Below are 26792 nucleotides of genomic sequence, written 5' to 3' on the forward strand. Positions count from 1 at the left end.
CCTTACCAAAATCTGAGGAGGAAAATAGAAATAAAAAATTCAATAAAATTTCTTCATCAAATAACCTTCGTAATAATGTCTTTCTTTTTTCTTTTTTTGATAAATGAAAATAAAATTTCTTAGATGGGTATAATAGTATTTGCGATAATATAACTAACCATTCTTACAAAATAGGACTTCTGTTTTTTTCAAACAAAAAGTGGAGTGTCACTGCTTGAAAACCTCTATTTTGGGGTGCCAGTGCAATTTGCTCTAAATTCTATTATCAAGTTAATCTATTAAAGCCAATGAAAAATGTCAACTTTAGCATTGTTGTCACTCATATTAGTTTGCGACTATCTTATGGCTTCTAGCACTTTTCTTCTTCTTCTTCTTTCCTTTGTTCCTAGTTTCCTTGAAACCAAGACAGCATATGGCACACAAAATTGCTTCAGTCATGACGATCAAGCGAGATTTTGGTCCGTCAGATCCGAAATCTTGGTCAGAAATATTGACCGTTGAATTTTCATGGTTGATATCAAAATCTCGGATGGACCAAATTTTTTAGCTTGACCGTCTTACGCAAGACTGAAGCAAAATCCTATGGCACAGTCCTTTCTTTTCCATTTAGGAGATAAATTAAAAAGACAAGTCCATAAAGGGAATGTCTGGTTATGGAACTGTCAGGATCAACGAAGGATTCATAATGATATCACTTGAAAATGTGTAGATTTCTTTATTATTTATATAAATGCTATTTACCCTGAGTTCTGAGAGTAGCAACATGCCATTGATTACAGTTGGTGAACCATCTGCAAATCTAATGAAAAGAAATACTATGGTGGACTGACAAACACACTTCAGATATCTCTGCATCATCAACACGCCAACAACATCTGACCACCCGTTCCTGATGGCATGCTCAGAATAGGGACTGATACTGGTCTTTGTTTCAACTCTTGAAAGCTTTGTTCACATTCATCATTGCACACAAATCTAACTCCTTTTCTTGTAAGTCGAGTTAAGGGTGTAACAATATTTGAGAACCCCTCAATAAATCTTCTATAATATCCAACCACCCCTAAGAAACTTCGTATTTCATTTATAGTTGTAGCCTAGACCAATCCATCGTTGCTTGTACTTTACTTGGATCCACTTATATTCCCTTTGCAGATATTACATGTCCTAGGAAGACAACTCTATCCAACCAAAATTCACACTTCTTACATTTTGCATAGAACTTCTCTTGCCTCAATGTCTATAGTACTTCCCTTAGATGTTTTTCATATTCCTCCTAACTCTTAGAGTAGACCAAGATATCATCAGTAAAAACAATCACATATTGATCCAAAACATCATGGAACAATATGTTCATCAAATCCATAAAAACTACAGGGGTGTTTGTCAGTCTGAAAATCATCAAAAGAAATTTATAATGTCCATACCTAGTCCTGAATGCAGTCTTAGGCATATCCTCCTCCTTCACTCTCAACTAATGATACCCTGACCTCAAGTCAAACTTTGAAAAAACTTTTGCTCCTTGTAGTTGATCAAACAAATCATCAATTTTGGACAATGGATATTTAGTCTTTATGGTGACTTTGTTCAATTCTCAATAATCAATACACAACCTCATTGTCCCAACTTTCTTTTTTACAAAAATAACTAGAGCTCCCTACGGTGATACACTAGATCTAACAAACCCTTAGTCTACCTAATCTTACAATTGTTCCTTCAACTCCTATGGGTCCATCTAGTAGGGATCTTTTCAAATTGGAGTTGTACCAAGTATCAACTCAATAGCAAACTCCACCTCTCTCTCTCTGGGGGTACCCGGTAAATCTTCAGGAAAAACATCAATGAAATCCTTGACCACCGGCACTTCATTTACCTTTAATTCCTTGGATCTAGTATCAATCACAATTGCTAAATAACATTGGCACCCTTGCCTCAATAATTTTTGGACTTGCATTACCTAAATAAATTTGGATGGGGAAGACCTGATTTGTATCCTTGAGAATTGAATATGTGGTTCTTCCAATGGTATTAACACCCCCATCTTCTCAAAGCACAAGAGACTAACTTGATTAGAAACTAACCAATCCATTCTTAGGATTATATCAAAATCTCTAAGGTTAAGGAGCATTACTAAAAGTTCTGTAAGTGGGTTTCATGCAAACTCAGTTCAGACATTACTAGGTGATCCCACCAGTAACCCTTATCGCTAGCACTGCATCTTCGTTCATTCTGGTCGACAGTGAGAGTGATGAAGCACTCACAGGCATTAATATGGAAGCCCATGTACGATGCCACGAATGGTGCATGGGTCTAGTCCATCTTCACTCTTACTCCCTGTGTTGCCCATATAGAATATTGTTATTTACTAGCATTAGGGTTTTGGGAGACATGGAATTCCGTAGAGGTAGAGATTTGGGACATGCACCGTAGGGGTGCAAGTTTAGCCCTGGCGGCCCTGACCCGCCCTAAGCCCGCCCTGAGCCCGAATAGGGCTTGGGCTAAAGATTTTGGCCCTAAGGGCGGGTTAGGGCCAAAATATTCTGGCCCTGAACTAGGGCCAAGGGCGGGCCTGGGATTACTCTCTGGCCCGCCCAGCCCATCCCGGCCCATCCCTGATTTTTGGCCCTGACCCAGGCCCTGATTTTGGCCCTGACCCAAGCCCTGATCTTGGCCCTGATCTTGGCCCTGATCTTGGCCCTGATCTTGGCCCTGATCTTGGCCCTGATTTTGGCCTTGATCTTGGCCCTGATCCTGGCCTTGATCCTGGCCCTGATTTTGACCCTGATCTTGGCCCTGATTCTGGCCCTGATCTTGGCCCTGATCCTGGCCCTGATCTTGGCCTTGATATTAGCCTTGATCCTGGCCTTGATTTGAATCTAAAGACTCTGGACCCTCCACCCACATGGAGAGGAATTAATTGTAATACATATAGGTGGATACTTGACACGTGTCAAATTTTAGAAACATGATCATTTTTTGTAGAAAATTAATAAAAATAAATTATAACCTCATTACCAATGTAATAAGCATCTATTTGATTTTGGCCCTAATTCTGACTCTAATTTTGGCTCTAATCTTAATATTAATTTGAGGATGATCATGTACTACAGTACTAGACTTTTACCCTGATTTTCATACTAACATTGATATGAGTCTTGATTTTGACATTTAGTCACTTTGATCATATTATACTATAAATTCATTTTTTATATTATTTTTAAGGTAATTTTTATTTTTCCAATAAAGTCATTTTTAGTTCAATAAAATATTGATTTTGTTTTTTGACTAAGGCGAGATAATATATTATAAATAATAAAAACTATTACATAAAGAATTAATATCTAACAAATCTACTATGATATTTCAAAAAAATTTATTAAAAACATATAGCTATGTTTGTAACTGAAACATCATTTTCTTTAACTATAAAAAAAAAATACTCTTTTTTTTTGTTAAATACTAAATTATCGTCGATTTACTTGTTAACAAGGTTTTGAATATGATTTTTTTTGTATTGAATAAAGATATCAATTTATTGAACAATTGTGAATGAAAACATACCTACCTACGGCTTAAGTTCTTGACTTTGAAGATAAAATTTTCATTTATCAGATTCCTTTTGAATTATGAATCTCTGATGTTTCTAAGTTTTGTGTGACATTCTCTATAATTGACTTGACTTTCAAATATGCCTAAATTTAATTACAATTCTTCTCTCTACTTATTTTATTTCATGAATAATTTTAACTCTTTGCTGCTGGAGAAAAATCAAAGGAAAAAACAGAAAGAGAGAGAGAGAGAGAGAGAGAGAGAGAGAGAGAGAGAGAGAGAGAGAGAGAGAGAGAGAGAGAGAGAGAGAAACTTGGGGTAAAGACAAATTGAAAATTTGGAATGAAGTTTGACCATTGTCTTAGAAGCTAGAAATTAATTGAGAATTGAAATAAATCTTTTTCTTTTTCCCTTCGAGCTTACATATATTAACCATCATTTTCATCGAATAGCAAATTAAAAAACCCTAGAAATTTGGATTTATCTATTTCTCTAAAATCTAAATGGGTATAAATAGTTAAATACATATTGAATATAAGTTTTGGAATATTTGTTGACATCTTTACTATTTTATTTTCCAGAATTGAGTTTGGAATTTAAGTATTTAATTACTTTAATATGTATTTTAATTACTACTTGTCTTACATTTGATATTTACTACCAAAGATATGATCAATTAAAGCTAGGGACAAGGCCAATTAGGGCCTGGGCCAATCAGGGCCATGGACAGGGCCAATTAGGGCCAATCAGGGTCAGGGCCAATCAAGGCCAGGGACAGGGCCAATTAGGGTCAGGGCCAATCAGGGCCAATTAGGGCCAACCCATCCCGACCCGGCCCAATTAAGGCCATTAGGGCGGGAATGGGCTTGGCTTGGCCCTGTAGGGCTTAGGGCCAGGGACAATAATCATTGGCCCTGAACTATACCATATAGGGCTGGGCTTGGGATTGCAAAAGCCCGCCCCAGCCCGGCCCAGTTGCAGCCCATTGCACCGAATTGATCACGTCGAAACTTGTACCCTCTTCTGTTGATGTTAATCGTGATGGTCCACAAAAAAGGCATCATGATAATAAAAACAAGGGCTGATGCATGCGACATGCTCAAGGCACGTATCCAGTGCACAATTTGGTTGTGGTCTCTCTTCTTTCAGTGCAATCGTCCTCTCTATTTGTCTTTGGTTGATTTTAGATTAAATTATTATTATTATTAATTCTTTTTATGAAATCTAGAATAGGCTTTCCTCTTAAGTGGCTGAATTTGTTGGTTTACATGCATGGCATATTAGATGGGTAACATTTGACTGAAACCTCAATTTGAACACTAAAGCCATGAAAGATAGGAGGCACGATTGTCAATTATTAGTTCAATTCATTGAAGTTAAAATTAGGAAATAAGCCAACGCAAAGCTGTTCTAGTGGGCAGAGCTGTTCTAGTGGTGAAACCAACACCTCTTAGTAAAGAAGTCGTGGGTTCAACTCTTGCTAAGACATATTGTAAAGGAGAGATCAACCGTACAGCTGTCCTCTAGCTGATCACGGTTATCTCAATTATCCTATAAATACATGTAATGTGTTATTCATTTAATATTTTGAAAAACATCATTTCATCATGGTATCATTTCTTGGGTTCGGTTCAACCCTCTCGATCCAACCACGTTTCACGATTGTCTCAAGATCCAGGTCATTTCCAGAGTCTTCTTGACTCTTTGTTTTTCACATTCACAGTTTTATAGTCTTCTTGACTTTGTCGTGTTCTCTTCTTGAAACAACCAAAAAGCCAAAGCTCCAAATCTTGATCGAATCTGTTCTGCTTCATTACTATGCTGTTTTTTTGCGCAGAAAATGGCTCAAGAAGACACTGCTGTTCAAACTTCTGAAGATCTGTATACCTTTGGGCGAATTTATTGCTGTTTCTTGAAGATTTAGTACTTTCGTTTCATAGATCTGAATTGATTCATGGCGACAACTGGATCTTCGTCTCCGCTTGTTACTCTGAATTTTCATTCAGCTTTTCCTCTCAAATTGAATGCTGGAAATTACATTTTATGGCGTGCTCAATTTGTTCCTCTCTTAAAAGGTCACAATCTTTTTGGCTTTGTCAATGGATCTATCTGTAGTCCTGTTACTGCACCTTCACCTGAATCTGAGAGCTCTGTTGCTGCATCTACTGATTCAATTTCTCCATTAATTGTCGATCTATGGACTCGTCAGGATCAACTCATCTTGAGTTGGATTATTTCATCTTTGAGCGAAATGTCTCTTCCACATGTTGTTTCTGCTCAAACCTCTCAGCAGGCTTGGGAAACCTTGGCTGAAGTCTATGCTCCGGCTACTAGATCCAGAGTTCTTGATCTTAAAGATCGATTGTTCCGAATAGAGCAAGGTAGTTCTTCTATTGTTGATTATTTGTTAGAAATTCGCTCCATTGCTGATGCACTTGCAGTGATCAACAGTATGGTTCCTGATGAAGATCTTGTGTTAGCCACTCTGAGAGTTTTGGGAGCAGAATATAATGACTTCTCCACTTCTGTTTGTTTGCATTCTGATTTGTTGAATTTTAGCAGTTTGTCTGGCCTTTTGATTACACAAGAATCTCATCTTCGAGCATCAGCATCACTGTTTGCATCTTTAGTGATCACTGCTAATGTTGCTGCTTCAACTAATTCTTCTGCTAGTTCTCAAACAACAAATCGTGGAAATTTCTCTGGTAGTGGTGGTGGTAATCGAAGATTTTATGGAAATAGGCGCTTCTCTGGAAATCGCAGAGGTCATCCTCTTTCTGATCGCACAAATTACATTGATAATCGTCAATTTCAAGGTTCTCAGAACTCAATTCCTAGCTATCACCACTCTGTAAGTTCTTCACGTGGTGTTTCTATGTGTCAATTATGCAATCAAGAAGGGCATCTTTGTGCTAGTTGTCCTCAACGATTCAATCATGCATATGTGGGTGCAATTTACTGTCTCTTCGCCATTCTTGGATCCTCTGTCAAATCTTCTTTATGGATTCTTGACTCCGGTTCTAACACTCATTTAACTACATATTTGAGTAATCTTGCTATATGTGAACCATTCACTGGCTATGAGAACATTGTTGTAGGTAATGGACAGGGTGTTCCTATTTTTTATTCTGGTTCTGCAATGATCCAATTTGTTGGTTCTGCCTCTGTGTTTCATTTACCTCGTATCCTATATGCTTCTGGATTACGTTTCAATCTATTATCTGTTTCTCAATTTTCTTCAGATAATAATGTTTACTTTGTTTTTAATGGAAATTCATTTTTCATTAAGGATGTGCAGACTCACAAGGTGGTTCATCAAGGGCTACAACTCACCAATTCAGTTACTGCTGCTGCTGTTCTTCCACTTTCACATTGGCACTGCCGTTTAGGACATCTTGCTGCTACAAGGACTACGCAGGCTTTACATCTTGTTGATACTCCTTTTTCTGGTTCTTTTTCTTCATGTGATGCATGTTATACTGCTCATAGTCATCGTTTGCCATTTCTTGCATCTGTATCACATAGCCGATGTCCTTTAGATCTCATTCATAGTGATCTCTGGGGTCCTTCTCCTGTAGTTTCTTTTGATGGTTTTTCTTACTATGTGATCTTTGTTGATGACTTCACCAAGTATTGTTGGATGTATCCTTTAAAACGTAAATTTGACTTGTTAGCTGTTTTCACTCGTTTCAAAAATCTTGCAGAGAATTATTTTCATAGTTCAATTTGTTCGTTTCAATCTAATGGAGGCAGTGAGTATAAGTTGTTGGCTCCATTTTTTGCTAATTCAGGCATTACTTATCGACACTCGTGTCCTTATACTCAGGCTCAGAATGGTGTGGCTGAGCGTAAACATCGCCACATCACTGAGTCTGGTTTGTCTCTTCTTTTTCATTCACATCTGCCACAAATATTCTGGACCAAAGCATTTCAAATTGCTGTCTATTTGTTTAATCGTTTACCTTTGCGTTGTCTTAGTAATGTTTCGCCTCTTAAGGCCTTGTTTGACACCTCTCCAGATTTGCACTTTCTCAAAATTTTTGGGTGTTTGTGTTACCCATGGCTTCGTCCATACAATAAAAATAAATTGGAACCACTATCTAGAGCATGTATCTTTGTTGGTTATGTTACAACTCACAAAGGATATGAGTGCTATGATCCATCAACTGGGAAGATCTTCATTTCAAGGCATGTGGTGTTTGAAGAAGCTATCTTTCCTTATTGCAATTTTCAGCATCAAATTGGGAATTTTTCAAAGGATACTTGGCTCTCTGTTGGTATTTCCCTAACCCCAATAGTACCATCTCCACCCAACCCCAATACATGTATTCCCTCTGTTGTTATCCCTAGCCCATCATGTAATAATAATTCTCTTGTAATTTCGAAGGCTGTAACTCATAATAGTGGATATTCCCCCTCCCCTAATGGTTCATTTGGACCCCTGGCATGCTCCATGGATCCTGTAAGCCCATCCATGGCACTTCCACAAAGCCCAACTCCAGCAACTCATGGCCCACACCATACAAGTTCGACTATTGGACCACTATCTACTACGGCCCACTTGAAATAGTGGATAATAATCTTGCCCCAGCCCACTCTATGCTCACATGCTCCAAAACCGGGTCTTTAAAATCCATCACTTGTTTGAATTTAGTTGCTACCTATGATGACTCCATGGTTCCTACTTGTTATACACAAGCAGTTCGCTCTCCTCATTGGTGGCAAGCTATGCAAGAAGAGTTTAATGCTCTCCTAGCCAATGGCACATGGACCTTGGTTCCTTCTACACCCACACAAAATATTATAGGATGCAAGTGCGTATTTCGTGTGAAGCGTTGTTCTGATGGTTCAATAGATCGCTATAAAGCATGTCTCGTTGCTAAGGGGTTTCATCAACAGCCTGGTATAGATTTTGGAGATACTTTTAGCTCCGTGGTTAAGCATACCACCATCAGAGTTATTCTTTCAATGGCTGTTTCTCAGAATTGGCCCATTCGTCAATTGGATATTTCCAATGCATTTTTGCATGGTGACTTAGATGAGACCGTTTATATGGCTCAGCCCCCGGGTTATGTGGATCCCATGTATCCAGATCATGTATGTCATCTTTGCAAGTCTCTCTATGGTCTCAAGCAAGCCCCACGCGCTTGGTTTCAAAAATTGACTGCTTTTATCACCTCTCTTGGATTTGTGGGTTCACGAACGGATACCTCTTTGTTCATCTACAAAAAGGATCTCATCACTCTTTATATACTCATCTATGTAGATGATATACTTGTTACTGGCAACCAATTTGAGGCTATCTCTGATCTTCTTACGGTTCTCTCCACTGCCTTTGCCCTTAAAGACTTAGGTGATTTACATTATTTTTTGGGTATTGAGGCTACTCGTACAGCTGATGGGCTACTACTTACTCAACGTAAGTATATTTTGGATCTTCTTCGCCATGTTAACATGCATGAGGCCAAGCCTCTGCCTACTCCAATGGCCTCTGGGACTTCCCTTAGTATCACTTCTGGTGATCCTTTGCCTGATGGTACTTTGTATCATTACACGGTTGGGGCTCTTCAATACTTAGCCAACACTTGGCCTGATATCAGTTTTGCTGTTAACAAAGTGGCCCAATTTATGCATTGTCCAACGGATATTCACTGGATGCGGGTTAAGCGTATTCTTCGCTATCTTTGTGGCACTTGTTTCTCATGGCATATATTTCAATCGCCAGTCTACTATTTCCTTGACTGCCTTTTCTAATGCTGACTGGGTTGGGTGTCCGGATGATAGACGCTCGACTACTGGATATTGTGTCTATATGGGTTATCATATCATCTCTTGGGGCTCACGCAAGCAACGGACTGTTTCTCGTTCTTCTACTGAGGCTGAGTATCGTGCTATTGCTGCTGCTTCAATAGAGCTCCTTTGGTTACGATCTCTATTAGGTGAGATTGGGGCATTTCTTCCCGCCGCTCCTGTGATTTGGTGTGATAATATTGGGGCCACGTATATGACAGCCAATCCAGTTTTTCATTCACGCACCAAACACATTGAGATTGATATCCATTTTGTTCGTGACTTGGTGGCCACTAAGCAGCTTATTGTTCGGTATATTTCCTCTTTGGATCAGATAGTAGATACTTTTACCAAGGGGTTACCTCATTCACGTTTTCTTCTACTCCGGGACAAGCTTAAGGTTCAGGATCCGTTACGCTTGCGGGGGCATGTAAAGGAGAGATCAACCGTACAACTGTCCTCTAGCTGATCACGATTATCTCAATTATCCTATAAATACATGTAATGTGTTATTCATTTAATATTTTGAAAAACATCATTTCATCACATATTAATATCCCCATCCCCAATATTAATAAAACAAAAAGAAGCGCCTTTATACCACCAAAAAAAAAAACTCAATGCAAGGAAGAGAAAACAACATTTTGATGAAAGAATCTGAATTTGTTATTTGGAAGACTGGTGTGATCTTGATTTAGTCTTATGAATTTTGTGTCATTGATTCTTGGTCTTGCAAATAAAACGGACACGTCTCTCAATTTTTGTCTTGTATCAATTTTAAATTTTGTGGATTTCAATAGAGTGAATGATATGGATAAAGAGTATACTAATTATAAAATCTACAAAAACCAACTTGAAGGATATGTAGTGAAAGGTTTAAAAAATAAAGACTATAAAATAAGCTAGCTTTTTTAATGATTTAAAAAAGCACCTAAATTAAGGCATAAAAAATTTGATAAAATAAGTAAAGAACTTTGGGTGGTAATTCTGATATGTAAATACTTTAGATAAAGAACTCGACATGATGGATCTTGGTGTTGTAGACACCATTCTTAGCATGAAAGTAAGTTTTACTAGACAAGGAATTACACTTAGCCAATTTAGTTATATTATAAAACTACTTTCTAGATGGGAATATAGTGGATGCAAATCGGTAGAGACACCATATAATTATACCAAAAAGCTTATATTCTGTGATGGTAAAGTTGTGAATCAATCAGATTATTCTAGACTGATTGGTAGTCTTTTATATACAATAAGTTGCACTAAGCTAGAGATAACCTATACAGTAAGCATGCAAAGTTGATTTACTAGTAATCCTAGTATAGAGCATTGGTCTGCGTTCACAATGCTAATAAGATACTTTAAGGGTACTTCAAACTATGCTATTTTTTAAACCATACATCCTTCAATTTAGAGGAATAATTTTGATGCATCTTGTTGCTCAGAAATTAGAACAATAAATCTACTAGTGATTATTTTTACACTAGGTGAAGTGACTGTTGAAAAGAAATCAAGATAGACTTGAATTACTTTGAGTTCTATCCTATATGGAATTAGAGTTATACTCTCTAACCTCAGGAGGAGATAGGTAGGGAGTAGATAAAATATCTGATCCTAGAAATTCCTTTGTTTAATTTAAAGATAATTTCTTTAAATTTGTTTTGTGATAATCAAGCAATAAACAGTGATATCTAATACCTCACTCTTTAATAGTAAAATGAGACAAATTAGGCTAATGTAGGTTGTGCTGAATTTTCTAACAGAACAAAAAGTGATCACTTTAGTTGATGTGTGATCAAAATAGAATATGGCAAATACTCTTACAAAATGATTGAAATACAAATTGAACATTCAAAACTGTGGGGGAGATGGGGTTAAAGCCTATATAGGTAGGTTTTAATCCAACTCTATGTTATTTTGAATTGTTTGAATCTCATTTAGCCATATTTTGGATTCAAGACAATCTACATATCTTAGATAATTTGATAGGATTGTGGAGTATAGAGGTGTGCTAAATCATTCCACATTGATGATAAAACAACCTTTGTATGAAGCTTGATTACCTTATTATTCCAAATAAGGAATATTGAAATTGTTCATATATTTCGGTGATGTTATTGTTGTCTTTATATCATTCCACATCTAATGATATAACTTTCATAGAAAGGTTTATCATTCCAAATTTGGTGATACAACCAATAACTATGTTGGACATGATAACTCTAACATTCCAAATAGAAACATGGAATGGTTCCTTGTAAAAGAAATCATTTAGATCTTGTTCTTGTATAGTGTTGTGGAAAACATATAGCCCGAGGGCCCCCCCAAGACGAACGTACACCCCCACTCAGGGCAGAGAAGTCATCTGAAGAGGATTCTGAGAATCCTCTTCTGGAGAAAACACATACCCCTCAGGACATGTGTCTTCTGCATGCTCAGGAGAAACGGTGCTCTCTCATGAGAGGCACAGAAAACCCCCTCGGGAGAAGGCTTATTGACCCCCTCGGGAGGAAGCATATTAACCCCTTCAAGGAACATGTTCGGAATAAGCTTAAGAATCTCACTTGGACTAAGTCCAAGAGTGACGTTGCAGATGGCCAAGTCAGAAGAGTTAGTTACAGATAACTACTCAATAAGGCCGTTCCGAGAATTGGGGAGATGAGTTAGCGGATAACGGCTCTATCTGGTCCGCCAAAGGAGCCGTAACTCCGAAGATATTCCACTCACTCTTCAACTGACGATCCGAAACTCAAGGAAGCGCTACCTCCAGGTAACTTCTATATAAATCCACATCCTACATGGGAAAGGGACGAGATTCATCTGATCATTTATTCATTACATTCTTGAGAACTCTCTCAAGAACTCTTATTGTTGCCTAGGCTGACTTGGGCGTCGGAGGCGGTTCTCTGGCCAAAATTTGGCCAGACCGTTCTTGTTTTCTTTGTGACTGCAGGCATCTCAACTATTCCAACTTGGCTGGGGAGCTCTTAAGGTGGTCATCTCAGTATCTGGCCCTCGAAGAAGTTCTAGACTCAACATATAGAAACTTGATGAAAATGCAAATGATTTTTCAGTCATCATGTGGGTCATACTAAGTTTTTTGATTGAACTAGATACTTTTGCAAATGATTGAATTCATATATTATGAAATTCATATTTTGATAAATTTGCAATGGATGGTGAAAATCAAGGAGCAAATCCAATGCTAGGGTTTGGTGGAAAAATTTATTTGACAAGTAAAATTAATCATGGCTGTCAGGATGAATCTTAATGAGGATGATTTACTTTATGAGTAAATCGTTCAAAGATGCAAATAACAGTTGTATTGTTCTGTGTGAGAATAAGTAATTCATTTCCAAGAAGAACTTCTAATTAGATTGGGTTTAGATTTGTTCTAAAACTCATGTTTTGATTCAAAGTGTTCTTTGTATTTGATTGGATATTGTTCTCTTTTGGAAAGTTATGAATGATTCTATATTGAGTTTAAACATTATATTTCTGAGATTAATGCTGGAGTCATATGTAGAACATAGGAGGAGATTGTTGAGGTATCTGAGTCATACTCAAATACGATTGAGGTATTCGAGTTATACCCAATGTATGTTCTAATATATGCCATTGGATTAGTTACGATCCAATGGTGTAATGAGCTTTTTGGGAGAGTCCAACTAACCATAGAGCCTAGTGTTGGTCTATAAATACTCGCTAGAAGCAACGGTTTGGGTATTCCAAACTAGATACTTAGGGTGTAATGCTTTAAGTAACCCTCTGCTTAAACCCTAAACCCTAACAATATTTTGGTCCAAACCTCCGAGGATAAACAAAACTAACTCAAAGTTATAAAATAGGGGTGGAAGCAAGAGCTAAGGCATCTGAGATTTTCTTGACCTTTAGAAAGATATTCATTTATGGAATTGGCACCCTTATTGATGTTGTGCAACTGAAGACGCAGTGTAAAAATAACTTTTTTTCCCCTTTTTTTTTCTTTAAATTATATCAATCATATGTTATCCACAAATTATAATCCATTTATATTTTTACTATTTTCTTTCTTCTTTTTTTGGGGCAAAAATCTTTTCTTTCAGGATTAGAAATTTAGAATGATGGGTGTGTGGACTGCAATGAAACACGACCTGGAAGAAGGGCCGTGCAAGACATAATTACAGAAATGGCCTTGTTTGTAAATCTGGTTGTGAGTTACATCTCAACTGTCACTTTTCCATTAGACATGGAGAAGCTTTTCTTCTCTTTTCCATTAAAATGTGGTCCCCATCGAGGACTTGAATGCAAGAAGCAGAGAAGATTATACAACTTGGAGCTTATATGAACCATGAATTTGAATTCTTCGAGTTTGATCTCTTATGATTTGTTTGCTTCCAGGCCTCACAGTCCTTCAAAATCTCTTCTTCAGTCTTACACAAAACAGACAAATCTATTGTTGTCAGTTCGTCATATTAATCGAATCCATTCGTCTTTGTTACAGAATTCAGATATATCTGTTGCCACCAGAACACTACAGGAGAATATGAGAAGTTTGGTCAGTAAAGTTGCTGTTGTGGGTAGTGGAAGTAAGTTCTGCTCTGAATCTTTAGGTCTTCTTTCAGTTTCACATTGTTTTTGTGAGATTTGTTGATTAATGTGAAGTGGGTTTGTTTCAGTTTCAGGCTCTGTTTGTGCTTCTGCCTTGGCAAGGAATGGGGTGGCTGTCACTGTATTCGAGTCTGGAAGAGGACCGGGTGGCCGAATGTCGCAGAGGAGGTAATCTTTATTTTTTCCCTTCTTCCCTTCCTTGTGTTCCCCATAATTGTTCTTTCTTGCACACTTACATATTCAACAATTGGCTTGTTGTTTTTTAGGGGAGAAAAAAGATTAAAATGGACCTAACGGAGTTGATAATTTACACCAACTCTCCATATATGTTTAAATTTTGATTGTTATTGTTTGATCTTTTTGAAATTATTAAAGTTTTCACCCTCTCCCAAGAACAAAAATGGTTGGGACTTGGGATGTGGGTTTGTTGAATTCTATGTGAGTTCAATTTTTTTTATGGGAAACATTTCCTAATATTTCTTTAATAGTGAAAATCTTATTGACTGGTTCTTCCACCGAAAAAAAAAAAGAGGATAAAAAAAAGGAAAGAAAAGAACTTATTGATTGCATTGATGAAAATTCAGATTTTGAGTTCTACAGCTGGAAGGAGAGTTGCCTGGTGGCCTATTTGAACATAAATAAGAAAAGTGTGGCTCCTTTATTTTTTCATTAAAGGAACATCAGACTGTTAAAGTAATCAAGTTATCTATTTTGCCTCTTCAATTCCACTGTAGTAAATCAATCCTTCCATTGTTCTATTATTGATTTAATCTTCATCTTCCAACTACCAATTGTGAACAACATTTGGTAGGGTCAATTGACATGGATAAGAAGAATGGTATTTCAAATCTTCACTGTGTTGGTGATGTTCTGTTCCTGTCAAACATGACGTTTTGTTAATAGTAATGAAATTCAAAATGTCATGTAGAACTAAATTTAATTCAAAATATCCTTAAGTCCTTGGAGTTGACATATCTTAACTTCAAACTGTCTCACAGTCTTCCTAAGAGGCGTGGAAGTAGACAATACACTTTACTACTATCTTAAACCATCTTTTCTTTCTGCTATCATGAGTCTTTTTTGAAAATACTTACATATGTTGCCAAGCCTTAATTTTTTTTTTTTTCTGGTAGTTTTGTTAGCTTTTTTTGTTAGTACTTCATCGTATCAAGTGTTAATCCTCTACTTTTTTTGTAGGGAAATTACTGAAGATGGGAAAGAGCTCTTCTTTGACCATGGTGCTCCATACTTTGCTGTCAATAATAATGATGTTATGGGTCTTGTTAATGAGTGGGAATCGAGAGGCCTAGTTGCAGAATGGAAAGAAAATTTTTGTTCTTTTGATTGCATCTCTGCCAAATTTGTCGACTTTGACAAGGTTTACATTAATACATGTTTGTCAAATTCTCATCTAGAAGTGTAAAACCCAGCAATAGGCATTATCATTGATTCCATTGATTTTTTTCCTCTTGTTGATTCAATAGTTGGAAATTATCACTGGTTGGATGTTTGTGACCCTTTGATGTTTGGAAATTGTGTTAGTCCATATCGGTAACTTAGTTTTTCATATGCCTGCTAAATCTCTTACTTTAGACCTTCTTCCAGTAGTTTTTCCTTTCTGTGCTGTTGATCAGTTGTGTGTCTTGCCCCTGCATTGTGAAGCTTTCGGTGTGAATTTCCTACAAGCATGCTTATACCAAATATATGACATCTACTGTGTACATAGTTAATTCTGATATACATGTTCCTATAATCTCATTATGGAGATAGCACGTCATGTACTCTGTCCGTCCATACAATTGAGAAACATTTACATTGTTATTCACAGTCATGTAGTCTTGTGCTAGCCACCCATATTTTTTGGCCTTCCATTTGTAGGAACATATTTTCAATATGTGGTTATTTATTTATTTATTTTTTTTAAAATATTGATATGCTCTTACTTTTGGTATATGCATCACGTGTTAATTTGGAAAACCTATGAGGAGATATGATTTGGAATGTTGATCTATTTGTAGGAGCTTATTAGCCAGCTGTGGTTTTTCTTTTCTTTTTTTTTTCTTTCTTCTGATTGATATGCTCTTCTTTAGGTAGGTGGATCACATTTGCATTGGAAAACCTATGGGCAGATATGATATGCAACATTTCTCATATATATTATATTCAAATTTCATTTCTATATATTATACAATGTCTGAGTTGTATATAGGTTCCTTGTAGGAAGAGTCAAGCAAGAAATATGTTGGTATTCCCGGCATGAATTCTATTTGTAAAGCAATGTGCCAAGAACCTGGTATGCATTGACTTCACTTTGATCTAGAGTGATAAACAATAGAATCATAACCTGCAAAATGTTTCTTTTTTCACTTAAAAGTTTTTCTTTAGGAGTGGATGCTAAATTTGGAGTAACTGTTGGGAGGGTGGAGTGGTTGGAGGACAAAAATTCATGGCTACTGACAGGCGTGGATGGTCAAAGTCTGGGCTACTTTGATGGTGTAGTTGCATCCGATAAGAATATAGTGTCCCCAAGGTTTACTCATGTAACAGGACGACCACTGCCATTAGGTAATACTAACACTCTAATCTCATAGGTATATCTTTTACATTTTCTGTTGATTTCTATTATCTACTTGACTAGGTATGACTGAGATTTTTTTCCTTTTTGAGGTTGTTTTTGACAAGAAGACCTATTTTAGGAAGTCTACTCTCTCTGTTTGTTGTTCGCTTGTTCAGTGATGAAAATTCTGGACTCTCAAATTGTTGTACCATCGCATAATTTGACAGAGCTCAAAACTTGTTGTAAGCTGATGATGGGTCCAGTTCAGCAATTAACACTCTGAAGGGAATACCCAGTGCAGTAGGATTCCACTGCTGTGGATTCCATGGAGGTTCCTAATGAATGCCACCTTTCCCTTGCTTTGCAGTGAGGCTGTTTGAAGACTTGAATGCCTTACTACTAGGGCAAATGGTGCAACCTTACATTGCACCAGGACCTGCCATCTTAGCATATAACACTCTAAAATTGATCAAGCACATCCTGAAATAAATGTGCTTTGCCCTGTATATATGATCTTGATCATTTGCAGCTTCAAGCCATATCATCTCCCAAATGAGCTTGGAAATCTGGATACTGATACATACTTGGCACTCTTAGTGAATGTTCTAGTTGTAACCCTTTCATAGTTTCAGGAACTCAACTGTACTAAAAAGTGTTTACATACCTTCAGCTAAATTTTGATAAATCCCCTCATTAATTATTAATAAAGCACATTTAGGTTGATGAATATTTACCATAAACAAGCTTTAAAAGAGAAGGTGTTTAATGGTTAGAGCCACTGCCTCTCAAGGAAAAGAAACTGATTATGTAGGTCTTTTAGGACAATTATGTAATACCATCATGTGGTTGGAGTTTACCTTTTGAGGTTACTGCCTCTGCTACAAAGTTCTAAAAACACTTCTTTAAACTATAGGCTCTGTCCATGTTTGACCTTTTGCAATCATAAATCTTAAATTGAGAAGAAACCATGAAAGGGAATGGAATAATTGTCTTGGTGTTTTCCAAAAGAAGAGATGAATGAATGCAGATGGTCCGCTTCAGAAAGTTGAGATCTCTAATCTCCAGTCAGTTATTTACTCATACTGTTAGTTTAAATGATCAGTACTCTGACTCCACTAGACCAGTGTAGCCCAGTAAATAGAGTCTCAAATTCTTAATTTTTTTTTTTTTTTTTGACTGCCTATTACTTCATTCTGTTAATTGCAAACTTATCATTGTATTCACTCCATGATTTTGGCCTTTTCAGACATGACACTGGCTTCAGAGTTGGCTCAAAAGTTGAAAGAAATTCCTGTTCATCCATGTTTTGCCCTCATGCTGGCATTTGCTGAACCTCTGTCTTCAGTTAAGTTATTCTTTATGGATTTTATGCCTGAATTGTTCTCATGGTGCATATGACAATGTAAGCACCACTTCCGTGCTTAATTGGAGTGACATTAATATTCGACTTATCATGTGGCACATGCTTGTTATATCATACTGAGTGGGAAGTTTCAAGCAACAGACCTTGTATCAGTATCTGTCCTAAGACTGTTAAACAATGAATGACTAAGCATTCACTTGGAAAATAGAAAAGATCTCTGATTTTCGGATAGGGAGAAAACTGTCACATGTAATTTTTTTATGATTCTGACCTGATTTTCTTATTCTCAATTTTTATTTGTCAATTTATTGAACTTATATACTCTAATAATCTTCTGCTTAATGCTGCATTCTTTTTTTAGGCCAGCTTTATTTAGTGTAACTGTTATTTTTTGTGTATGTGTGGGAAATGATATTCGACAACCTTATATGATAAATGTTATGTTGTTGTTGTTGTGTGGGGACTGGGATGCTTTACCTTTTTCCAGGTACCTGTAAAAGGCTTCTCATTCAAGAACTCTGATGTTTTACGCTGGGCTTTCTGCGACAGCAGCAAGCCAGGGCATCCCCAGACGAGGTATATGCAAATTGCAATTGCTAGTCCCTATCAAATGTGGATTTGTTGCCATCATTGATTTTTCGTTGCAAATTATCGTAGATGAGTTAAAAGATCAAGTTTCCCTCCTGCTTTAACTTAGTCATTTCAAATTGCTGCATTGGTTGCAGTGAGCGTTGGGTGTTGCATTCAACAGCTGAGTATGCAAAGGGTGTCATTTCCCACACTGGTCTTCAAAAACCTTCAACTGCAACATTGACTAAGGTGGCTGAAGAATTATTCCAAGAATTTCGAAGATCTGGACTTCATATTCCTGACCCATTCTTTGTCAAAGCTCACAGATGGTGAGTATAACAAATATTCCTCCAATTTTTCTTGCCATTGTTTATTTTGTTTCAACAGAAAAATGCTTACTGGAAACCTACTTTAGGTATAACAAATATGTTTTATACTGTTGCAACTTTTCACCTTTTTTTCTTTTTATATTTTAGTTGTACATAACAAAGAAGCAAAGTTGGGCATGGTTTATTCTTGAAAAGGATCAGGCTTTAGGGTGGAGACCATCTTAGATACTAAGATAGAAATAATACCTGTCTCTTGTACAGAACATTCGATCTTGTTTACCGGAGATTTTACCCCATTACATTACAGTAAGCAAATATGTTCTATTTATAGTTGTCAAGGTGTGCTGTCAACCGAAGGTGTTGTAGGAGCAGCTAAGCAACGAGACACCAGCCTAATATGAAAAACAGCATATAATAAACTAAACATAGAATATAATACAGCCTAATTCATTAAAATGAAAAAGCAAAGCAAAACGTAAATAAATGTAAACTCATGAATTGTCAACAGGGCATGTTGTCGCCTTGGACCAAGAAGAGGACACTTAAGTGGCACTTGGAAAACTATGGTTCTATTGGGTTCTTATACAATTCCTGTCAAATATTTTGCATTGACTCAAAACAGCTCTTAAAACCCTAATTATGTTGGTGGTTGCGTCAAAAGATAATCCATATATATGAGAATGTGTAATGGATTCAGGCACCTGAGTTTGTTGCCAATATATTAATTACCTAACTAGCTGGATCATTAAAGCCGTCAAGGCTTTGTTGATGTAGATGGAAACACCGTTTCAAAGTGTATGGAATTAGACTTCCAAGACCATCATTCTGAGGCCAATATCTTACAGGCATTTCTTGCCAATATATGAAATACTTAACTAGCTAGACCATTAAAGCCACCAGGGCATTGTTGATGGAGATGAGGACACCGATTCAAAGTGTATGGAATTAGACCTCCAAGACTGCTATTCTAAGGCCAATATCCTTAAGGCATCACTACACAGACCTGCCTGTATGAAACCCCCTCATGCCTTAGAGGGAGGGGATCTTTCTGACTTGTTTTGTTTGCTTTCTTTCTGCGGCAAACAGTCTGCTAGAGCTGCTTAAGACTCCACTTTCTTCTATGCTTGAAACTGACCTCCAAGATAAAGCTGGCTTGGTTAGTTAGACCTCATAACAGTGAAATGCATTTGTATGCATAGGAGGGAAATTACAGATACATAGAACTAGCAAGAATGATTGTGGTTGGCTCTTTTTTATGCAAGTAGTCGTTTAATGCTCCTAAGTAGTGGTTCAATTACAGTAGTCTAGTTCCTATGAGGGCATAAAATGCTGCAGATCTTGCTGTAGTTCTGATTCTCACTTGCATAGGTCCAAAGCTGGTTGGATTTGTGATGTGAAGGAGCTGTATCATCGTGGATCCAAATGGATCCTAGATAAGAGTTGCATTAGGCATTAGGGTTGCATCTGGATATTTTGCTTAAGTTTGATTCTCTCCCCCCCCCCCCATTGAACATGCATTTGCTCAGACTTGTTGCATCTCAATTTGGTTCTTATTTTTCTACATAGATCTGTGCTGCTTAATCTCCAATCCAGGCCCAAACTTCAGGCTTAGAATGCTGGCATCCAAACCCATTCAGAATTATGTCAATGAGGCTCTTGCATGTCTCCTTGCTCTCCTTATAGTGGTTGTGATATAGATGTAGTAGACTGTTGAATCACTTACATTTGGTTTTAGGTATAACAGGATTTTAGTCTGAAGCAAATTTCACATTTTTGTATGGCTTTCTGCACTCCCCACTAAATGAGTGTTCCAGTGGAAGATACTTCTGTTCAAGCCCTGTGACTGAAAGTGGTAGGTTCACTTGAGAATGATGAATGTTGTACTGTACAAAAGATAGGAAAAAGGCACATGGAGGCAAAACCCTCTATAAATTTATCCTAATTCTACTTTCAGCCTGTTGAGGGCTTTCTGCAACATCAAGGACTTAATGAGGTGGTTTGTATTGTTGGGTTTTAATTTGTTCTGGTGTTTTTGCTTATTGGTTTTTGGGTTCCTATGTGAGTTAGAATAATAAGGCTGGTGCAGCGGTGTCCTTCGGGTAGCTTTTTCAGTTCTCATTACTTCATTGTCTCTTTAAATTATTTGGGTGGTCAAGAATCTTTTCTGATTTCTTTTGTTTGAGAAACAAATTATAAGATTATAAGCTGGGACATGCATTTATTAAGTTTACCAAATACTCGTGTAAAAATGTCGGGGAAATCCATAGAGTACGATCAAATCACTGAAAGCTTTCATCACCTTTCTCTGATTAGGATTCTGCTATATGCAGTTGTCTACTATAAGTACTCTCTTCCTAGTGGACTGCCAAAGCAAAACCAAGCCTGCTAGAATGACTCAAAAAATTTCTTAAAACATATTTTTTCTTGAATAAAAATTACAAGGGTTTATATTTGGTAGATATTGAAACCCTTCAGTTGTGGAAATATGTACAGGGGTAGTGCCTTTCCAGCTACAGTCGTTGCTGCAGAGCAGAAGTGCCTTTGGGATGGGGAAAAGAGGCTGGCTGTCTGTGGAGATTTTTGTGCAAGTCCAAATGTTGAAGGTGCAGTTCTTAGTGGCATGAGAGCTGCTGCAAAACTACTAGAGATATTCAGCTGCTTGTGATACCAGTGGACTCACTGTTACATTGCTATGTGCGGCATTTCGTGCCCCAGATGGAGAATCAACATTTTCTGATCAAGAGTGCATGTTCATACATTCTGGCAGCTGCTTTAGTTGGCAATGAATATCTATGTTGGTGTTGTGGTTTCTGGATCATCAATTATAAGTGGTGGGCATGCGGATCGACAACCAAAATAAAGATATTCTTCATCAACTGAATCTCCTGTATTCCCATCAGTCTACTTTTATGTTGCATTTGAGATTTGAAATTCTGTCATATTCACCAAGTATTATTAGTCTCAACCTAAAGCATTCACTTGATCAGGGAAAAACCAGTAAGCTGGTATCTGCTGACTACCTGAGTTTCTTATGATGAAAATAAGAAACAAGCTTCCAGGAGATTGGAGGAAGAGTTTCCCAAAGGAGTGAACTGTTTTTAACAGTGAAAGACAAGGTCAGAGGTAGTAGATGATATAACTCATGAACAGCAAGATCTGCTTCCTGTAGAAATGAGCCAAAAGTGAGTTTCAGAATGAGCAACTAAAACTCTCATGGGTTAAAATATAAAATTATTAAGTGAAAGGGAAACATATAATAAACAATCCAAATAAAATAAAATGAAAAAAAAAAAAAAAAAAAAAAAAAAGGACAAATGAAAAGAAGAGCAATTTAGGGTTTATTCTCAATCAATCAACTAGTAAGAGAGAGATAGGAAATGCCTGGATCCTGGTATGCCCCTCATACTATCTCTAATGAAGATAAGATAGTGCATGAGGCATACAGGGAGCCAGGCATCACCTATGTTACCTTTCATTTATGAGCTTATTTTCCATCACCAGGTGACATTATATTACTTCAATAAAATGAATTGCAAGGGTGAGTATCTGGGTTAAAGGGGAGAGTTGAAAGGACTCTGATGTTAGCATCATGATCACTATTTTCAGAGCACTGCTTTCCTCAAAAACCTTGAAATAGGAATGGTTTGTTCACTGGGAATGTCTTGTTTATATAGTGTGACATTCAAACCTAAAAACAGAAAATAGTTTATATAGTGTTGGATTTTTTTCCATTTTTGTTGCTATATTAAATGATAAGATCCTCATGGATTTTTCATTCAATGGGAATATGGATTTTAATAATGTGAAACATTCTCAATATTTATTTCTATATATAATGATTAAATCTCCATGATTTTTATCTATAAATAAGTATGATGTATTAGGATTCAACACACTGTCATTTTTTCGATTTCTAGAAGGATTCTTTATTATCTTATCATCAACCAAAGGCGCCAGGTGGAATTAGGCTCAATTTCTATCCTTATTAATTTCCATGCCTTTTCTTTGAGGCTAAAAGTCAATAAGTACAAAAATGGAAAGAGAGAGAATTCTTTTTTTTTTTTTTTTTGGTAATTAAACTTCTATTGAGAAAGACGGGAACAACACACTGGGCTTAACTCCGTCGAGTCAAGGAACCAGGGATTGGAAAGTGGCCAAAACGTCCTCCCCGAAACAGACGTGGCCTTCCTAGCCAGGCGGTCAGCCGCACTGTTACCTAACCTGGGAACATAAGAAAACTTAACAATCCACAATGGACAAACCCAACTGGATAATGTTCGATACAACCTCTCTTGCTACTACGGCTGTTGGCATACCTCCATTAATGGAATTTATGAGTTCCAAGCTATCAGACTCAGCAATAATGTAGTCAATTCCTTCACCAATGGCCAATATAAGACCTTCTCTCATTGCTAAGGCCTCCCCTAGCAAAACATCACCAAACCGGACTGGGTCAGAAACTGCAAGGCGAACCTCTCCCGTATGGGTTCTAATGATAAATCCAATGCCTGAACCATTAGAGTTAAGACTCGCATATGAATTTAGCTTGAAGTAAGGTTCCATTGGTGTCCTCCATTTGGGTCTCTGATCCACTTTCCGCTTCTGGACCACTTCACTTGGGCTTGAGGTGAGGATGAGTTGTTTGGCCTGAAGGAAAGTCTCCCATTCCTTCACCGCTCTACATGCCGTCACATCAGGCTGCATTGATGACCCATCAAACATAAACCTGTTTCGATCCTTCCATATTCCAGCACAAGTATGATGCCAAACCCGCTAACTCCTTGGAGCTCTTTTTCTCCTTACTAAGAAATTTCTAGCTTTCAATAAAACGATGGAGCTTTGGTTCATTTGGGGGATGGTAACCAAGCGGGGAGGTGTGCCACGCTGCTCTAGCAAAATCACATTCAAACAAAATGTGATCAATAGATTCAAGGGCTCTACCACAACGCTGGCAACTGGGGTCAATGTTGATCTGTCTACGAACCAAATTTTCAGCAGATGAGACACCGCCCGCACATGCTCTCCACATAAAACTTCTCACCTTTGGTTCTGAGTCACAACTCCAGATGTTTCTCCAAGTTTCTTTGCATACCTCGTCTGTCCTGCTCACAAGAGTGGTATCCATCAGATTCTTGAGCATATGGTATGCTGATTTAGAAGTAAACACCCCATTTCTTGTCTCTCCCCAAATCTGACTATCCTCTTTAGGAAACACACTTAATGGTATACTTAAGATAGCATCCACATCTTCTTGATGAAACATTGACTTGATCAAGTCCTCCTTCCAACATCTTGTGCTAGCATCTATTAAATCAGCCACCCAAGTATATGCATCCGATTGATATTCCAAATGCTTTATCCGCTTCTCAGAGTGCGATGGTATCCATTTATCTCTCCAAATATGAATTTTATCTCCTTTCCCGACCACCCATACCAAACCTTCCATCAGATATTTCCTTCCTTCCAATATCCCTTTCCATGCCCAAGAAGCATTGGCATTCTTCTTTCCTTCCAGAAAGAGAGAGAATTCAGTACACCTTCAACATGAGCATTAGCAAAATATTAATGTGGATTCACACTTAGATAGACCTTAACCACAAAAAAAAAAAAAAAAAAAAAAAAAAAACACTAATTGGTTCGGCATTTAATTATAAGTGTGAATTATTTAGATGTTTCCAAAATTTATAAAGATGTGTCCAAAATTTATGTAGAAACTAGGGAAACGAGTCCTTATAAACTACACGTACCAGAGCCGACGAATTATTTATCTATCAATTGATTACAAATCCAAGTCCATCAAAAAAAAAAAAAAAAAAAAAAAACTCTCTTGCATATGTGTGTCATAAATCCTGTTGTGTTATGTAAATACATGTATTTATTGTAATATAGTTTATGATCACCAAAATGATTACTATAACGATCTATTACATGCATGAATAAAATCATTTATCCATATTATTAATGAAATACCTATGAAGGTTATTCAATAATTTTTGTTTTGATTGTTTAACCACTATTATAAGTATGGATAAGATATTTATGTAAGGAAGTATATAGTAGTGTCTACCCAAAGGAGAACTGCTTTATACTTCAGTATTTTTATTGAATCCAATATATGTATTTAATGATTCTGGAGCTGTTGCAATTCATTCGCATGCATCGTCTGTTGTTGTGTACAATGGTTTGAACTTTTCTGAATGAATCGATTTTCATTTAGGTGTTATGGATATTTATTTGGTGCTATTGGAAGCCAAGCCTACTGCTATTATTGATTTGAGCAATGAGAAAGAGAAGTTATACTTTAGAGAATGGGATTACATCAACATATTAAGCTTGAAATTTTCGCAAATTATGATTGCTAACAACATCCAACATGCTATGGTCGCTTTCTCCCCTCCCTCTCTACCAACACAAGCCCAAAAACCACCATAGTTAATCGGGTGGGAGCCCCCGGAGCCAGGACACTTCAAACTAAATGTGGATGGGTCATTTTTCATTGAAAAACATAGATCTAGTATCGTTGGCATAGCATAGGATAATAACCATCAAATGATTTTTGCTTTTAGCCAAGGTACAGTTGTCAGGACTCTCTTATATCGGAAGCCCTTGCCATCCGCAGAGGTTTTACTCTTGCACGTGATTCAATTTGTCTCAAGTATGTGTGGGAAGTGATAATGAAGCACTATTGCTATCCTTACAAATCCCGACGTCCCGACACAGCTGGAAAATCTCTCACTTAATCACTGACATACTGCAGTTAGCTTCTTCTTTTATTGATTGCACTTTCATGCATATTCCTAGAGAGGCTAATTTTGTGGCAGACACGCTGGCAAAAAATGTTGTGATCTCTCAGGAGCGCTGTATTTATCTACATTCCCCACCCCCCCTTTTAATTTTGGGTCCTTCTCTTTGACTCTCTTATGTGTAAACTTCCTAGAGGATTTCTTTTGAATCAATAAAGTCTCTTTCTTACTACAAATAAAAAAAAAATAAAAAAAAAAACCTCACGACCTTGAAATATAATAGGTCGAGAAATATGCAAGAGCATATCATTGAGATGACAAACATTGCTGCAAGGTTGAAAACCTTGGGGTTGGCAGTTGAAGACACTTTTTCAGTGCAGTTCATTCTGAACTCATTACCTCCTGAGTATGGGCCTTTTCAGATTAATTATAACACTATAAAGGACAAGTGGAATGCTAATGAATTGGCTAGCATGCTTGTTCATGAAGAGGCTAGACTGAAAAACAAGGAAGTCATTCTGTTAACGTCATAGAGAAAGGAGCTGGAATGACACTCAAAGGCCAAAAGTTCAAGAAGAAGAGAGTGTCTGCTAATGCTTCTTAGGTGAGAAATAAGGAGCAAGAGGTTGTTAAGTGTCATGTATGTGGAAAACCTGGACACTTTCAGAAAGATTGCCTGAAACGTAAGGTTGGGTTCGAAAAGAAAGATAAACTTAATTGTTTTGTGTGTTCTGAGTCAAATTTAAGTGAAGTTTCTTATAATATTGATTCTGATGTTACAACTCATGTATCTAATACGATGAAGGGATTCCTTTTGATCCGAACCACAAATACAAGAAATGAATTTCTATTCATGGGAAACTGTATAAAGGTTCCAGTTGAAGGTGTAAGGGCCTAACATTTAGTCTTCGATACTGGCTATCAGCTAGACTTATTAGAGACAACCGTCAATTGTTAGAAACCTTGTTTCTCTTTCAAAGTTAGATAATTCTAGGTTTGATGTTAAGTTTAGATATGGAAGTTTTAGTTTATATAAGAACTTGGGTATTATTGGATCTGGTTTTCTTATTGATGGTTTCTTAGATTAAAACTTGATAGCCAACGCAGAGCTGTTCTAGTGGTTGAAACTGTCTGTGAAATTTAAAAGTAACCGCAAGCGCACGGTATCGTGTAGCTAACGAGTCGATCTCAAGGAGATATACCACTTAGAATTCAACTTCTTAATAGTAATGCAAGAGTGGAATGATTCAATTTTTGTTAACTAATTAACTAAACTAAACGATCATAATCCATACATCTAA

The 26792-nt window shown here is 37.1% G+C and overlaps 1 protein-coding gene across 1 annotated transcript; it reads left to right on the forward strand.

Annotated features, from left to right (window-relative positions):
• The first annotated feature begins 13578 nt into the window (after positions 1–13578).
• Positions 13579–21949, forward strand: LOC149005581 (uncharacterized). Its single transcript, XM_089169208.1, has 9 exons — positions 13579–13907; positions 13998–14097; positions 15127–15307; positions 16150–16222; positions 16315–16494; positions 17733–17830; positions 18337–18425; positions 18575–18748; positions 21242–21949. Exons 1-9 carry the CDS (start codon positions 13670–13672, stop codon positions 21411–21413), a joined length of 1305 nt encoding a protein of 434 aa, XP_089025334.1. The 5' UTR covers positions 13579–13669; the 3' UTR covers positions 21414–21949.
• The last annotated feature ends 4843 nt before the right edge of the window (positions 21950–26792 follow it).

This window comes from Hakea prostrata, chromosome 9 (assembly GCF_041222555.1).
Source record: "Hakea prostrata isolate BN-2017 chromosome 9, UWA_Hpros_2, whole genome shotgun sequence".
In the NCBI taxonomy this organism is placed as follows: Eukaryota; Viridiplantae; Streptophyta; class Magnoliopsida; order Proteales; family Proteaceae; genus Hakea; species Hakea prostrata.